Source organism: Canis lupus, chromosome 1 (assembly GCF_003254725.2).
Source record: "Canis lupus dingo isolate Sandy chromosome 1, ASM325472v2, whole genome shotgun sequence".
NCBI classification, from domain to species: domain Eukaryota; kingdom Metazoa; phylum Chordata; class Mammalia; order Carnivora; family Canidae; genus Canis; species Canis lupus.
Genome location: NC_064243.1, coordinates 103,414,694 through 103,431,871, shown reverse-complemented (window position 1 = coordinate 103,431,871; position 17,178 = coordinate 103,414,694). Strand labels below are relative to the sequence as shown.

At 47.7% G+C, this 17,178-nt stretch overlaps 1 protein-coding gene across 1 annotated transcript; it reads left to right on the top strand.

The window, feature by feature from the left end:
* Positions 1–303: 303 nt before the first annotated feature.
* On the top strand, positions 304–16,495 carry CACNG6 (calcium voltage-gated channel auxiliary subunit gamma 6). Its single transcript, XM_025424021.3, has 4 exons — positions 304–1,723; positions 6,271–6,345; positions 8,759–8,896; positions 15,977–16,495. The coding sequence occupies exons 1-4, from the start codon at positions 1,393–1,395 to the stop codon at positions 16,213–16,215; spliced, it is 783 nt and encodes a 260-aa protein (XP_025279806.1). The 5' UTR covers positions 304–1,392; the 3' UTR covers positions 16,216–16,495.
* Positions 16,496–17,178: the final 683 nt, after the last annotated feature.

Genomic DNA, 17,178 nt, shown 5'->3' with positions numbered 1-17,178 from the left:
AATAAGAGCGCGCTCAGGCTCTAGTCGGGTCAGGATCCCGCCCTCAGGCCCTCCTCCCGGGACAGCCTCCCTCCTCCGCCCGCGTCCCCTTAAAATACCCGAGGTCCCTATGGCAACAGGCGCTGGGCGACAGGTGCGGGTGTTATTTACGGGTCAAGCCTGAAATAGCCGGGGAGGGCAGGGGGTGGGCGGGAGAGGCGAGCAGACGGGCCGAGCAGAGGGGCCGAGCGGCCGTCCGGGCGGAGCAGGCGGCTCGGAGGCGGCGCGGAGCTGGAGCCGGGGCGGCGCGGAGGCAGGGGAGCCAGAGGGGGCCCTGCCCGGGAGCCCGAGGTGGGCGGCCTGCGGGAGGCGGCGGGCCTGGGGCTGAGCCTGGAGCGGTCCCGGCCCCGCAGGCCCTGGGAGCCCGGGGGAGGGGAGCCGCAGAGCCCCCGAGGGACGGACGCAGAGTCCCTTCCGGGGTCCTGGTAGTCCTGTGAATCCTGGGGGGGCCTCGCCCCTGTTTCCTGAACCTCAGTGGGGACCACAGCCCCTCCCCACCCCGCAGGGACTCCAGGTCCCCCTCCTGAGCCGGGGGCATCCCCCCAGCGCCCTTCTCTGGACCCCACTCTCTCTGAGCCACTAGTCCCTTCTCTGGGACCCAGGAGACTTTCTCTGGTCTCCTCTGAATGGCCAGGGAGACACCCACCCCCTTTTCCTGAAGCCAAGCCAGGACTGTGCTGTCCCCTTCCGTGATTGTGGGGGGTTCCACTGCCTTTTTGAGGCTCCAAAGGAGTTCTGATCTCCTCTTCTGTACCCCAGAGAGGCCCCACCTTCTCCCTCCCGACACTCTGAGCCCAAAAGGAAGCTGGAGGCATCTCCTCTCAAACACTCAGAGGACTTCAGCAACCTTCCCTGGGTACCCCAAACTCTAAGCCTTTGTGGGGTCCTCAGATCCCTTTCCCCAGGACACCCAGCTTCCCTCTGGTGATTCCTCCCAGTGGGGGCCCAAGTAGGGGGTGACTCAGCTAGTGCCCAGGCCTCCTTCCTCTGGAGCCCTCATGTCCCCCTCCTAGATACCCAGCTTCTAGCTCTGGGCCTTTGGGGTACCTTGCTTTTCCTCTGGGTCCCACCTTCCTTGCTGAGTTTCTGTGGCCTCCCAGGCCCTCCACTGATTTAGAGGCTTTACTGGCCAGAGGCTCTGTTTTTTCCTCTTCTAAGCTGCAGAGGCACCTAGACTCCCCCGCTGGAGGTTCCAGGGAAGATTCAGATCTTCCTTTCTTGGAATCCATTGGAAACTGAGCCCTTCATCTCCTTCAGGACCCCAGCCTGTCCCCACTCCCCACCTTAGGGCCCCTCCTCAGCTCTGCCTCCTTTGCACCTGTTCTGAGCCCCACCGGGGCCACGGCCTCTGGGATGATGATGTGGTCCAACTTTTTCATGCAAGAGGAGGACCGGCGGCGGCGGGAGGCTGCGGGCCGGCGGAGGGCTCAAGGGCAGCATCAGCTGACCCCCGAGCGGGAGGGGAAGATCAAGCTGGGGCTCCTGCTGAGCGCCGTGGGCGCCACGCTGGCTGTGCTGGCCGTGGGCACCGAGTTCTGGGTGGAGCTCAACACGTACAAGACCAATGGCAGCGCCGTCTGCGAGGCTGCCCACCTGGGGCTGTGGAAGATGTGCACCAAGCGGCTGTGGCAGGCCGACCTGCCGGAGGGCAGAGATACCTGCGGCCCCGCAGAGCTGCCTGGAGGTGAGAGGCCACGCCCCCAGCCCGGGAGTTGTGCCCCAAGATAGCGAGAGTGGTGGGGGTAGGAGAAGCCCATACCCCAGAGAGAGCCTGAGCCCCAGGAAGAGAGCTTGGACCCTTAGAACCCCCCCCCCCCGCCCCATACCCACATCAACCCTTGCTCCCTGTAATATCCTTTGCCCCAGGCACAAGCTGTGTGTGTTGGCTGGAGGGGGGGGTGGTGGTGGTGGTAGAAGGTAGGAAGGAGAGAGAGGAGAGTCTGTACTTCCAGACTAGTCTGTACTGACCATCCTGTACCCCACCACAAGTGGCCTGTTCCAGCTACATCCTGTGCCTCAACCTGCCTGTACCCCCAGACTAGTCAGTATCCTAAAGCTAGTCCACCCTTAAATCAGCCTGCATCCCCAGACCAGCCTCTGCCTCCAGTCAGTAACCCTCAGACCAGCCTGTATCCTCAGACCAGCTTGTACCCCAAGAATAGCCTGTAGCCCCAGACCTGCCTGTACCCCTACACCAGCCTGTATACCTAGATCTGCCTGTATCCCTAGACCTGCCTGTACCCTAGACTGGCTTGTAGCTGGAGGCCAGCCTGTGCTCTAGACCTGCCTGTGCCCCTAGACCAGCCTGTACCCTTAGGCCAGCCTGTGCCCCACACCAGCCTGTATCCCTAGACCTGCCTGTACCCTAGACTCGCTTGTAGCTGGAAGCCAGCCTGTGCCCTAGACCTGCCTGTGTCCCTAGACCAGCCTTACCCCTAGGCCAGCCTGTGCTTCAAACCATGCTCTGACCTCCAAAGCTCCTGTACCTCTAGCACAGCATGTGACCCCAGTCATTTCTGCGTCTCCAGACCAGCCTGTATCCCGAGAGAGCCCGTGTTCCCTAGAGAAATCTTGTACCTCTGCATGCAGCCTGTGTCCTGAGACCCAGCCTGTCCTCCACACTCCGCTGGTGCCCTCAGTCTGCATTCCCTAAAAGCACCCGCACTTATTGAGACAGCCTGTGCCCCGAGAGAGAGCGTTTGGATTCCTGGGGTCAGCTTGCTTCTCCCACACTGGAGGCAGGCCACACTCCCATCCTGTGGGCCCTGGGGAGACAGACCATTTTGATGCCTTCCCCAAAATGGAATCCGTGCCTGTTCCCCACTATTGATTCCACCAAGCAGACCTCTTGCCAACCACCCCTCAACATCCCACCAGAGACCTTGTGCTTCTAAGAAATGTGCTGCTTCATTTCCTGCCCCGTCACCTCTGAATGCCCAGACTGAACCCTTCAGTCTTCCTTATTTTCTCCTCCAGATACCCCACACCGGTCACTGTTGTGCAGAATGGACTTTCACCCCTGGCTATGCCAGAGAGCTATCCCATACCTCTCACTCTCCCTGACAGGACATGCCATGCTCTCTACGTATACCAGTGGGACATCCTATACCCCTTGGGAATGGGAATGGGCTCTTGCTCCACATCTACTGACCCAAGGAAACTAACACCCCTCATGGTCCATCCAGGATGTCACAGGCTTGGTCACGCAGATGAGATCTCCAACACTCTGCTCTCCAAACAACATCCCATAACCTCAGTGTCCCTCAAAGAAGATCTTCTATTCCTGGGCTGTGGATGGGATTTCCCTCCTCAATTATCCAGATGTGACATCTTACATCCATAGGATCCCCAATAGGATGTCCCAAATCCTTGATAGCAAAGTGGGATGTCCCTGTAGTGTGAGGCACCCACCCACTCAGCATCCAGATTAAATACCACTTCTACAGATGGGCTAATTTTTTGTTCCTCAGAGCCTCAAGCAGGAAGTTCCCAAACTTTTGCAAAATGGGATGCCCTGGTCATCATATGCTTGTGTAATTTGCTGAGATGCTTCTGTAATGCCTAGGTTCTGTTCAAAGTATTTCATATGCATTAACTCATTAATCCTCATAGCAACCTTATCAATAGTCACTAATTATAATCCCCATTTTAACAGAAGTGAGAAATGAGGAGTGAGGAATGTTTAGTGGCGTAATCTATGTTCCCAGGCCAGTCAGCTGGGATTTGAACCCTGATTGTCTCTGTTTTTAACAACTATACTGCTTTGCATCTCACAAGTCCATAAAGATGTCCCAAAGGTCCTTGCTGCCCTGGAGAGGCTGCCCCCATCCCAACCTCACCGCATAAGGCAGGACTCCTCACATTCCTTGTTATCCTCCTATGGGTCTTCAGAGGACCATCTCCATCATCCCACACTCCTGACCCTGCTGCCAAGGGACCCCAAAGGACCCTCCAGAAGCTCATCACCACTTCCATTATCTCAGAAATATCCCACACTTTGCTCTGCCTCAAAGGACATCCCATACCACCCTGGGCTGCAAGGACAGGGGAAGGGAGGGTGTGTGTGACCCATTCTACTCTTTTCCGAATGGGATATGCCATCTGGAGTCAGAGACGAGATTTCCTAAATCATTAGTAGCCAAAATGGGAGGCCAGACAGCCCACACTCTCTCAGAAAGATGTACCACACCTTCTTACTCTCTAGATGGGACTTCACATTTCCCTCATGGATGAAGACCATGTGTCCCCCACTGACTGCTACCAATAGCATCCTCACCCTTTGCTCTTCTGCATGAAGCATCCTTTACTTCTTGCTGCTGCAGGATTGCTGTTGCAGGGTAAGGATTCCCGTCCCACTGCTTTTGATGGGACCCCTCACGTCCTTTGCCTTCCCTTGGGCCATGGCTGCAGCATCCCACCACCTCCCCTGACTCAGCATTTTATTTCTCACCCCTCCACATCCTCCTTCAATGTGGAAAGTTCCTTTCTCCTTCTCCAGACACACCACCTGGTCCCTCTTCTGCTTCTTGTACCCATCTTATTGTTGACCTCTCTCCTCCACCCCTCTAATGCCTCAGTTTCCCCATCTGTAGAAGGAGAGAGAGTATTGGGCTAGGTGAATTTTTTGGAAGTTCCGGTTGCAGGGATCCCTGGGTGGCTCAGCGGTTTAGCACCTGCCTTTGGCCCAGGGCGCGATCCTGGAGTCCCGGGATCGAGTCCCACGTCGGGCTCCCGGTGCATGGAGCCTGCTTCTCCCTCCTCCTGTGTCTCTGCCTCTTTCTCTCTCTCTCTGTGTGTCTATCATAAATAAAAATAAATAAATAAATCTTAAAAAAAAAAAGGAAGTTCTGGTTGCAAAATGAGGTTTAGGAAGTGCCCTCGTCTTTATAAGGTTTAGATACCCTTAGACTTCACGTTCACAAAATTGGACAACTCTTACTCTTCTTTGGTTTCCATCATAGTTGTCACCGGCCTTTCCAAGAGCCTTCTCGTCAGTTATTTTACATGATATTCTCCCCCCCGCCCCACACCTTCCTTTCTAACTCGGCTCTTTACTTGTGTCTGATATGCATCCACGAATATATATTTTAACTTGGAAATTATGTAGCGTTATTTTATATCTGTCTGTGTTTTAATTTACATAAATGATATCATGCTGTGGATTTTTCCCCCTGTTTTACGATTTTTCCCCCTCAACACTTTCTCAGATCTCCGCATACTGCTTTCTGTTATTCTAGTTCATGGCTACCACATGCTGCAGAGATTTGCACAAGAGGGCATCCATCCCCTCGACTTGATTTCCCTAGAGATGGATCCTTGGGTTGATTGACTTCCTGTTATTTACAAACAGTGTTGCAGCAAATATCCACATATATGTTCCTGCGTGTAGTTTTTGCCTGGATGCATACCCAGAGATGAAATTGTTGGGTTATGGGGTATATACATACTTTATTTCATAAAGTACATCAGAGCACTTTCCAAAAAGACTAGTACCAGTTTATGCTTCCAGCTGTTTCTTATGCTTCCCATGCTTGATATTTTATCCTTTTAATATTTGTCAATCTAATTGATCTAAAGTGGCTCTTCCCTGCTGATTTAAGTTGCTTTTCTGTGATCCCTGGTGAGGTGGAGCATCTCTTCATATACTTGTAAGTCATTCAGGCTACTTCTTCTGTGAATTGACTATTGTCGTCCTTTGCCCTTTTTTTTTTTTTTTCCAATTGGTTTCCTTCTCTTTTCTTGCTGACCTGCAGAAGCTCTTTGTGTGTTCTAGTTTGGAATTCTCTCTGAGATGACAATCTCTTCTGAGTTTGGTAGCCTTCTGTTCCCTGTATTTTGGTGTCCTTTGTTGAATAAAGAGGATCATCGTTTCTAATCCCACTTGACCCTTTGCAAACCCATATGATGGAGCCAGGAAAGAGACTCTTATCTCATTTTATAGAGAGAGAGTCAGAGGCACCAGAGAGGTCAATAGCCCTCACAAGGCTGCAGATCTGGACCTCAAAGCTCCAGACTGGAATCCTAACTCCTGTATAACTGGGTGACGGCAGATGGTTTTTGCTTCTCTGAGCATCATTTTTCTGCTGTGTTTGTCAGGGATGTGGATGTCCTATTTTTAGGCTGTTAAATGTTAGTGACTGTTAAATGAGTATGAGTATGTTAAATGTCCAGTCCCAAGCTTACACTAGCAACTTCCATGTCATAACCTCTTTCTCTCTACTACTCCCATAGAAGCAAACTGTACCTATTTTAAATTCTTTACCACGGGGGAGAATGCACGCATCTTCCAGAGAACCACAAAGAAAGGTGAGAACTCTACACTGCAGTGGGGTGGCAGGGGGGGTATGCTGACTGTACCAGTGGAGTTCTTAATGGCTTTGGTTTCTCTGTTTTGCCCTGGGGAGGTCCCATCTTTGGGGGCAGGTGGTTCCCCAGAGCTCCATGCCTGATGCTCTTGCCCCAGCTCTACCTTTGCCACATGCTATGTGGCTTTGGACAAGTCACAGCCGCTTTCTGTAGATAGCACTTTAACATCCTAAGCATGTGCATCTGCCACAGACTAGGCATAGGGCTGCCTGTTTCATTTATAAGAACTCCAGTCCTTTGCATGACCCTACAGGGCAGGGGCTTTATTTTCATCTCCCATGTGAGAAAATGGAAGCCCAGAAATGGGTACATTTACTTTTCCCAGGAAGTGGCAGAGGCAGAATTCAAACCCAAATAATCCTGCCTCTAAAGCAATGCTCTCCTATAGAATCTTCTGTGAAATGGAAATGCTCCATTTCTGTGCTGACCAATATGGTAGCCACTGGCCTAGTGTGGCTGCTGAGTGCTTGGAATGTGGTTGGTGTGATGGAAAACCTGTTTTTTAAATTTGGGGTTTTTGTTTGTTCTGTCCAGCATGGAGCCCAACATAGGGCTTGAACTCAAGACCCTGAGATCAAGACCTGAGCTGAGATCAAGAGTCAGATGCTCAATTCACTGAGCCATACAGTGAATTCATGCCATACAATTTCTCCTAAATTTTGTGTTTTTTAAAAATATATTTTATTTATTCATGAGAGAGAGAACGAGTCAGAGACATAGGCAGCGGGAGAAGCAGGCTCCCCTGTGGGGAGCCCAATGTGGGACTCAATCTCAGGACCCCAGGATCACTCCCTAAGCCAAAGGTAGATGCTCAACCACTGAACCACCCAGCCATCCCGCCCCTAAATTTTGTTTTAATTTAAATCCATTTATTTATTATATATTTTTAAATTGTAGTTCGATTTGCCAACATATAGTATAACACCCAGTGCTCATCCTGTCAAGTGCCACCCTCATTGCCTGTCACCCAGTCACCCCATCCCCCCACCCACCTCCCCTTCCACTACCCCTTGTTCATTTCCCAGAGTTAGGAGTCTTTCATGTTCTGTCATCCTTTCTGATTTTTCCCACTCATTTTCTCTCCTTTCCTCTTTAATCCCTTTCCCTATTTTTTATATTCTCCATGAGTGAACCCACATAAAGTTAGTGTTTCTCAGATTGACTTACTTCACTCAGCATAATAACCTCCAGTTCCATCCACGTTGAAGCAAATGGTGGGTATTTGTCGTTTCTAATGGCTGAGTAATATTCCATTGTATACATGGACCACAGCCTCTTTATCCATTCATCTTTTGATGGACACTGAGGCTCCTTCCACAGTTTGGCTATTGTGGACATTGCTGCTATAAACATCGGGGTGCAGGTGTCCTGGCATTACACTGCATCTGTATCTTTGGGGTAAATCCCCAACAGTGCAATTGCTGGGTCGTAGGGCAGATCTATTTTTAACTCTTTGAGGAACCTCCACGCAGTTTTCCAGAGTGGCTGCACCAGTTCACATTCCCACCAACAGTGCAAGAGGGTTCCCCTTTCTCCACATCTTCTCCAACACTTGTTGTTTCCTGTTTTGTTAATTTTCACCATTCTTACTGGTGTGAGGTGGTAATCCATTTAAAATTAAAAGACCACATGTGGCTAGTGGCAACCAGTATGGTTCCCACATATAGTGCAACTCTTAAGACCCTTTCTGCTATAACCACAGCCTCTCCATCACCCCAGGACCCAGAACCTTAGCATCCCTCCCCACCAGTAAAGGTATTGTGATCATGTCATGACTTTTATCTGGTCTTTGTAAGGAATTGATGAGATGATGTAGCTAAAACAGACTGTGGGGTGCCTAGCACATAGTAGGCCCTTAATAAACAGTGGTTCCCACCCTTTCCACTCCTTTCTCTCTTTCTTTGTGCTCAGTGAGCTTGGTCAAGTCACCGTGCCTTTATGGGAGAGTAAATAATCATAATGCACCTGTTCAGCACATCTGCTTTGTGCTAAATGCTGCACTGGGCACTTCATATAAGTGATTTCTAACATACCTCCTTTTCTGTTGTCACCCACACACTTGCTGCCTCATCTGCTTCACCTGTAAGCAAACAGGGACCGGATCATAAGTAATGATGGGCAGTTTCCATTACCTTCTAATCCTGGCTGTGTCTCCTCTTTGCTCTGTGGCCTCAGGCAAAGCACTGGCCCTCTCGGAGTCTTAGTTCTTTCATCAGTGTAAGCAAAATTGGACTGGATGATCTACCTGAAAATTCTTGTCCAGTTCTGTATCTTCCATCTTCCTGGCTCTAGGTCCCTACAGGAGAGTTCTCCCCACTCTCTACATCCCATGTTCTCTGTTTCTTCCTTCCAGAGGTGAATCTGGCAGCTGCGGTGATAGCAGTGCTAGGCTTGGCAGTCATGGCCCTGGGGTGCCTTTGTATCATCATGGTGCTCAGCAAAGGCGCAGAGTTCCTACTCCGAGTTGGAGCTGTCTGCTTTGGCCTCTCAGGTGAGGGTTGGGAGCCTGGAGACTGAGGGAATAACATGCTGGGAGGTAAGGTGTCCAGGTACTTCTGCATGCTGGGAGGTTAGATCTCCAGGCACTGTTGCATGCTGGGAGATTGAATCTCCAGGTACTGTTGCATGCTGGGAGGTAAGATGTCCAGGCACTGTTGCATGCTGAGAGCTGAGGGAAACCCATGGGCTATATAGTAGGCTCAAAAATGGGAGAATTCCAAGCTTTCTTGTTGCCTAGGGATTAAAGTATCTCCAAACACTATTTTAAATTTGGACCAAGGGTCTCCAAGGATTGTTGCATACTGGGATGTATGCTGGTGGTTGGAGGAAGCTCAAGGGTTATACAGGTCTCAAATATAGGAGAATTCTGAGCCCTGTTGTTGGTTGGGAATTGGGGGGTTTCCAGTTTGAACCTGGGATTTTGAAGCACTGTTGCATGCTGGGAAGTTGAAGGACATCACCAACCACTGTTGCATACTGGAAAGCACAAGGGCTGTCGTAGGTTCAATGTGGGAGTTCTAAGGCCTGTTATTAGCTGGGAATTGGAAGGTCTCCAAATGCTCTTAGATTTGGAACTGAGGTCTTCTTTTTCTTTTCTTTTCTTTTCTTTTTTTCTTTCTTTCTTTCTTTTTTTTTTTTTTTTTTTTGGAACTGAGGTCTTCAAGGACTGTTGCATTCTTGGAGTTAGTGGTCCACAGATATAGGACATCTTGTTAATGTAGTCCTCATTGGATCAATGTTTTCTAAGGTGGATAGAAAGGTCATTAACTATATAAGCTTTCTTTATTTATCCTTTGTGTATTTATTGAGCACCTACTATGTTCCATGCCCTGTGCTAAGGGTTGGAGATATAAGACTAACAACAAGACAATAGTGTCTGCCCTTACAGAGCCTAGATTCTGGCAGAATTAGACAGTAACCAGTAATTACACGTACAATAATTCAACTGTAATTGTGAGAGTTATGATAAAGTATATTAAGGGTATGCATTGCAGTGAAGGTGTGTCAGAGAAACTCAGGGAAGGTGATATTTAAGCTGGTAATTGAAGAATGAATAGGAATCATCCAATCAAAGTGTGGTGGTGACAGTGGAGGTGGCAGTATTGGTGATGTTTGTTGTGGTGGCAGCGATTGGTGGTGGTGATGGTGACAATGATGGTAGTGATAGTAGTGATGATGTTGGTGGTGATGGTAGTGATGATGGTGATGATGATGGAATAGGATGTATAGAGGCTGTAAAAGACTTGACACATTTGAGGAACAGAATGAAAATCACAGCATAAAGCAGGCCAAATCTTGTACAAATGTAGATCATAGTCTTAACTAACAAGTGAGATAGAGCCTGATGCAAGATAAGAGAGACATAATGAGTCTTCAAGAGCATGAACATATGAATGGAAAACAATAATGGCCAAGTCTTATTATTTTGTTGCTTTAGAGATCTTCCTTTTTTTTTTTTTTTTTAAGATTTATTTATTTATGATAGACATGGAGAGAGAAGAAGCAGGCTCCACGCACTGGGAGCCCGACGTGGGATTCGATCCCGGGTCTCCAGGATCGCGCCCTGGGCCAAAGGCAGGCGCCAAACCGCTGCGCCACCCAGGGATTCCCCCTAGAGATCTTCCTAAATAAAGGAAAAAATTCAGTCATTTCCTTCCCTTTCTCTCATTAATTCAGATGGTCATTTTATTCATTGATACACAGACACATTATACACAACATATTTGTACATATATGTATATGTAATATCACCTGAGTGTATAAGATAGAAAAGTGCTTTCCCTTATGGAGATTATCATCTGTTTAAGGACACAGAAATATCGCAGATCATCCAACAATTACAAACTTCTAGGTAATATAAAGGAAAAAGAAAAGTAGATTTCTGTGAGAGTGCATAATGAAAGCACTTGATTTAGAGCAGAGTTAGAGAAGGTGTCCATGAGTTACCAAGTTAGACAGAGTTTGGTGAATTTAAGGTCTTGAAAGAAAGCCGGAGTGGCTGGAGCATGGAGAGTAAGGAGGATACTGGTATAAAACATGGATCAGAGGGGTGCCTGGGTGGCTCAGTTGGTTAAGCGTCTGCCTTTGGCTCAGATCACAATCTCCAGGTCCTGGGATCAAGCCCCACGTCAGTCTCCTTGCTCAGTGGGAAGTCTGATTCTCTCTCTCTCTCTCTGACCCTCTTCCCTGATTATTCTCTCTCTCTCTCAAATAAATAAATAAAATCTTTTTAAAAAGATGGATCAGGGAATCAACAGGGAATCAAAAGATCTATGTTGAAATCCCAACTTCTGAAGAGTTATGTGATCTTAGGCAAAAAAATTTTTAATCTTTGAACTCAAGTATTCTTATGTCCATGAACTCACTCATCCAAGTATCCATTTGTCAGGTATCCATCCCATCCATCCATCCACTGATTCATTAATTCCCTCCCACTGCCTTCTCTTCTTCCTTTTCCATTCTCCTTCCTTTTCTCCCTCTCTCCCTCCATCTGTTTTCTATCTGTTCATCCATCTAATCATTCAACAAGTATATTTTTATATCTAGTAAATGCTAGATGCTGTGCTAGGTACCACTGGGGATAAAATGATGAATAATAAGAGTAAGATGGTCTCTCTTCTTGTGGAATTTATAGTTGGTAGGAATTTGATGCTGCTGTTATTATTGAACTCATACTTGGGTTATTCCAGGGGGTACCATGAAGGTGTGGATATAAAAGTGTATTATAGAAGTCTCAGGCATGAAGTTTTTCTGCAAATTGTGCAACCAAATGAAAGTGAGGGAGTGGATTTGATGCTGTAAGTACCTTGGTTATATTGGGTATCAAGGACTGGGCAGATTGTGTTTTTAAGTTATCCTTAGATAAAGGGACAAGTTTGGGTTATATTGTTTCTCTCCATAAAATAAATACATCAGGCATTGTTCATGTTTTAGAGATATGAGATAGACAAGCTTCCTGCCCTTGTGGATTTGTAGTTTAGTGAGGGAGACAGAAATTGGACAAACAGGCAATACTAATATATAAATTAATATATATTAATAATTATCAACTGTGATAAAAGCTATAAATGAAAAGAGTATGAGGGAAATGTATAATTGGGAGATCTGATATTGACTTCAGTGGCAGCACTCAGGGAAGGCTTCTCAGACTAAGTGTAACATAAATAGGGATGCATAAAGGTCTCTAGGCTTGAAAGAATTTGGTGCATTTAAAGACTGAAGGAAGTTCCACTCCCTACTATTATAGGGTGGGAAGAGCAGCCAAGAGGAGGATAAAGAAGTAGTCAGGGGCCAGATCACGTGGGCCCTTCTAGGTCATACAAATGATGTCAGGCTTGATCAAGGAGGAGGTATAGTGACATACCTAATGGAATAGTCTATGGAGTAGACCAGGCTGTGCTCAAACACAAGCTCCACTTCTCCAGTCTTTAATGTTCCCATCTATAAAGTGGGAATGATGATAATACATACCTCACAAGTTCTGGTGGGAAGAGATGAGAAGTGAGAGCATCTAGTTAGATTCTTGGCGCAAAGCTAGTGTGTCAAGGCCAGGGGTCCTCAGACTACAGCTCATGGCCAAATCCTACCTTTCTATGCTTTGGGGTTAGTCATCTTTTTAAACCATAAATCATATTGTGGTTTCTACTTGATTCAAAGGCCAAGGGCAGCCTGGGTGGCTCAGCGGTTTAGCACTGCCTTCAGCCCACGGCCTGATCCTGGAGACCCTGAATCGAGTCTCATGTTGGGCTCCCTGCATGGAGCCTGCTTCTCCCTCTGCCTGTGTCTCTGCCTCTCTCTCTCTCTCTCTCTGTGTCTCCCATGAGTAAATAAATAAAATCTTTTAAAAAAAGGCCAATAAATTAACAATAAATTACTACCACTAGAATAACATGACTCCAAGGTCTTATGTGGCCTGGTTCCTGGCTACATGGGACTTCATCTCTTACTACTTGTTCCCTCTGTTCTGGCCACATTGGTTTCTCTGCTATTCCTTAGACACTCCAAACTCATTTCCTCCTCAGAGCATTTTGCACTGCTTCCCATGTTTTATTTCTTCATATCATTTAAGTCTCTGATCAAATATTACCTCCTCAGAGAGACCACTGTTGACCACCTGTCTAGAGTAGGTCCAGTACCTGCTGTGTCCCTACCTTGCCTCTTTTTTTTCCTATAGAATCAATCACTACCCCAAATTACATATTTGTATGTGTATTCATTTGCTCAGGCTGCCACAGACTGGGGGCTTAAAGATGAGAAATGTATTTTTTCACAGTTCTGAAGGCTGGAAGTCTGAGATCCAGGTTAGGGCAGGACCGTTTTTCCCCCCAAGGCCTCTCTCCTTGGCTTGTAGATGGCCATCGTCTCCCCATGTCCTCAAGTGGTCATCACTCTGGCTCTGGGTGTCTGTGTCATGATCACCTCTTCTTGTAAGGACACCAGCCATTTTGCCCTATATATTGGGATAGAGCCCTATTGACTTCATTTACATTTAATTCTTGCTTTAAAGACTCTATCTTCAAATATGGTCGTATTCTGAGAAACTACAGGGTCAGGATGCCAATGTATGAACCTTTGGGGGCACAATTCAGCCCACAGCAATACATTTACCTGATTATTGTCCAATTCTCCTTCTGGGATGAAGCTCCAGGAGGACAGGCCTTTGTTAGTCTTATTTATGTATTTTATAATGAGAGCTCAATTGAGATCTGTTGAATGAATCAAAGATGCATGAATTAGCAAAGGAATAAAGGGGACTGGAGAGTATCTCCCCTTGTCAGGATGCTCTTCACCTCCAGTGTCCTAAGCTGAGCTGCATGGGGCCAAGGAGGCCTCAGAGGGAGCCACTGACTCACAGGACACAACTCCTGGCTGCATTCTCCAGGCCCCTGATTAAAAACATAGGGAAGTGGACTGCTGGGACGAAGGAGAGTCTAGAACTTAGATTGGGGCCGGACTCCAGGGTCTGAGAGACGAGGCATATAGGACTCATGACTCATGGATGACCATCAGATGGTCCTATGTGATCTGTCCCCAAACTGTCTTTGTATTTCTGTTATCCACTACTCTCCCCTTCCCATCCTCTGCTCTAGGCACACTGACCTTCTTTTTTTTCCCCCAAACACACTATACTTATTCTACCATAGGGCCTTTGCACCAGGCATTCCCTCTGCTTGAAACAGCCATCACTTAGTTTTGTGCATGGCTGGCTTCTTTTCATCATCTAGGTCGTAGCTTAAATGGTGTTTCCTGATGACATCATCTTAAAGTCCCTGCCCCCCCTTGGGTGTCATTCCCCTTCCCATCACCCTGTTTTTATCTCCTTTCCTGGCACACATCACTCTCTGAAATTATCTTGTCCTCTCATGTGTTTATTTGGAAGTTACAACCTGGCAGCCCATAACCAGCAGTGACCCACAAATGCACTGTGGTGGACAGTGCAAAAAGAGTTCTCTGAGCAAATATTTAAAGGTTGGGTAAATTTCTATAAAATAATAATCATTAAAAAAAATTCCAGCTATCCTTGAAAAATCAGAAGGTTTGGCAATTGAAGCCCCCATTTCTGAAAGCTGTCAGCCAAAGCTGAGTTTTGGCTACTCCTTGTCATGTTTTCCACCATGCTCACCTGCCTCGTTGATTTATGCTTTCTCATAGTCTCCTGCATGGAATTTGAGTTTTACAAGCCTTGGTTTATTTGCTTCCCACCTGTCTCTTCCAAGTAGAATATAAGCTCTGTGAGGTTAGGGTCTTTGTCTGTCTTGTTCTTTCCTCTTTTCTTGCTGTTGTTGTTATTAATCAAACTGCATGACAACTTGACTGCTTTTCTTTTTGTTTTGTGATCCCTCATCTTTATTGGGGTATGACTAATAGGCTTTACTGGGGTGTGATTGATGAGTGGAAATTGTAGATCTTTGAGTGGACAATCTGAAGTGTTGATATACATGCATGTTGTGAAATGATCACCACAGTCAGCTTAGCTAACACCATCTATCCATCACCCCACATGGCTGTCTTTGTGTGTGTGATGGGAACTCTGGGATCCAGTCTGTAACAGATTTTGAGTGTGCAATACAGTGTTGCTAACTATAGTCACCTTGTTGTACATCAGATCCTCTCAACTCATTCACCTTGCATAGTTGAATTCTGTGCCCTTTGCCCTACATCTCCCTGTTTCTTCTCCCTCCAGACCTTGGCAATCACTCCCTCTGTGCTTCCATGAATTTGACTATTTCAGATTCCACTATCACTCTTTCCAAAGCCTTGCTGGAATTTTTTATTTTTGTTTTTGTTTGTTTGTTGTTTGTTTAAGTAGGCTCTACTCCCAATGTGGAGCTTGAAATCATGACCCTGAGATTGAGTCACATGCTCTACTGACTGAGTCAGCTGGGCACCCCTTTTATTTATTTATTTTTTTTAACATTTTTTAAATGGAGTCTTTAATTGATTCTTGATTCCAGGGTATGTATGTATGTATGTATGTATGTATGTATTTGAGGTGGGGAGGGATAGAGGAAGAGAGAATCTTAAGCAGATTCCATGCCTTATGGAGCCCAACACAGGGGTCCATCCCCACAACCCTGAGATCAAGACCTGAGCTTAAATCAAGCTGGACACTTGACCAACTGAGCCACCCAGGTGCCCCTGCTTTTTTTTTTTTTTTTTTTTAAGCGATAGATACATAACATGAAATTTACCATTATAGCCATTTTTGTGCTTGGTTCTGTGGCATTTGGCACGTACACACTGTAGGGCAGCCATCCCCACCACCCATCTCCACGACTCTTTGACTTCTCTGTTTCCCCAGCTGAAACTCAGCCTCTGTTCCCCTGGCCCGTCCACCCCTGGTGGCCACCATCCTCCTTCTGTCTCTAACATTTGTGCTGGGTTCCCTTATTTACCTCCTGCTTCCCAAACCGTGCGTGTTATACAGTAGGTGTTTCATAAGAAGCTGTTAAATGAATGAGGTGGGGGCAGTCCTGGGGTGATCCCCGGGCTCCTGTTCGAGCAAGCACAAGATGGGGTGTGTCAGGGATCCTGGGGGCCCCTGAGCACCGTGTCCATCCTCTCCCCACAGGCCTGCTGCTCCTGGTCAGCCTGGAGGTATTTCGGCATGCCGTGCAAGCCCTGCTGCAGAGAGTCAGCGACGAGAACCCCCCAGCCCCTGCCCTGACCTATGAGTACTCCTGGTCCCTGGGCTGTGGCGTGGGGGCCAGCCTCGTTCTGCTGCTGGGAGCTGGCTGCTTTTTCCTGCTCACTTTGCCGACCTGGCCCTGGGGTTCACTCTGTCCTAAGCAGGGGCCCCGGGACACCTAGAGCAACCACTGTGCCTTCTCAAAGCTCCTTCTAAACTCTTCCTTTTCTCCATTTTATCCCTCAACCCCCACCCCCTGGAAAAACTGTGTTCTCCTTGTTGTGGGGCTCACATGGTTTGCACAAACCTGCCTCTTCTGCCTCATTGTTGCCCTTTGTGAATATGTTCTTTACTATAGCTGAATTGGGATGCTCGGGGGTAGGATGGGGAGAGGCTTTTTGCAAATGAGGGTCCCCAGGGAAGGCTGGGAGGGAACTGATGGGGTACCTAGGGGGTGGGGTGGAGGGATGAGGTTGGGGGTCTTGGGAGGGAGTTGGACCGATTCATTTCCCAGATCTGGATGTATTCACTTGTGGGAGAGACTTCTTCCAACTGATTTGAATCTTGGGGATATGGGGGAGGGGGAGGGGGAGAGACCTTTGGGTCTGACCTTGCTACAGTCGGTGTGGGATTAAAGATTTGGAAATTTAACAGCTTTGATCTGGAGTCTGTTTGGATGTGACTGTGCGCCCTGAGGTAGAGAGAAAAGTGACTGCCTCATGCTCTCTAAAAACCTGTGGCAGGCTACTTAAGCAGCCCCAAAGTCACATATCAACAAACCCACAGAAGGTGACAGGAAAACATAGCAGTTTTGAACACAAACATTGTGGGTCGAACCACATCCCTCCCAAATGTCTGTGTCGGAATCCTAACCCCCAGGACCTCAGTGCGAGACCTGATTGGGAGAGTCTGTATGGAGGTGGTGAAGTGGAAATGAGGTCATCAGGGTGGGCCCTCATTCAGTGACTGGTGTCCTTAGAGGATGGGGGATCAGGACACAGGCAAGCATGAAGGAGGAGACAGGGAGACAGTGGCCAGTCACCTGTTAGCCCAGGAGAGAGCCTGGTGCAGATTTTCCCTCTCAGTCCTTGGAAGGAAACAGCTCTGAGACACCTGACCCTGCACTTCCCGCCTCCAGAACCCTC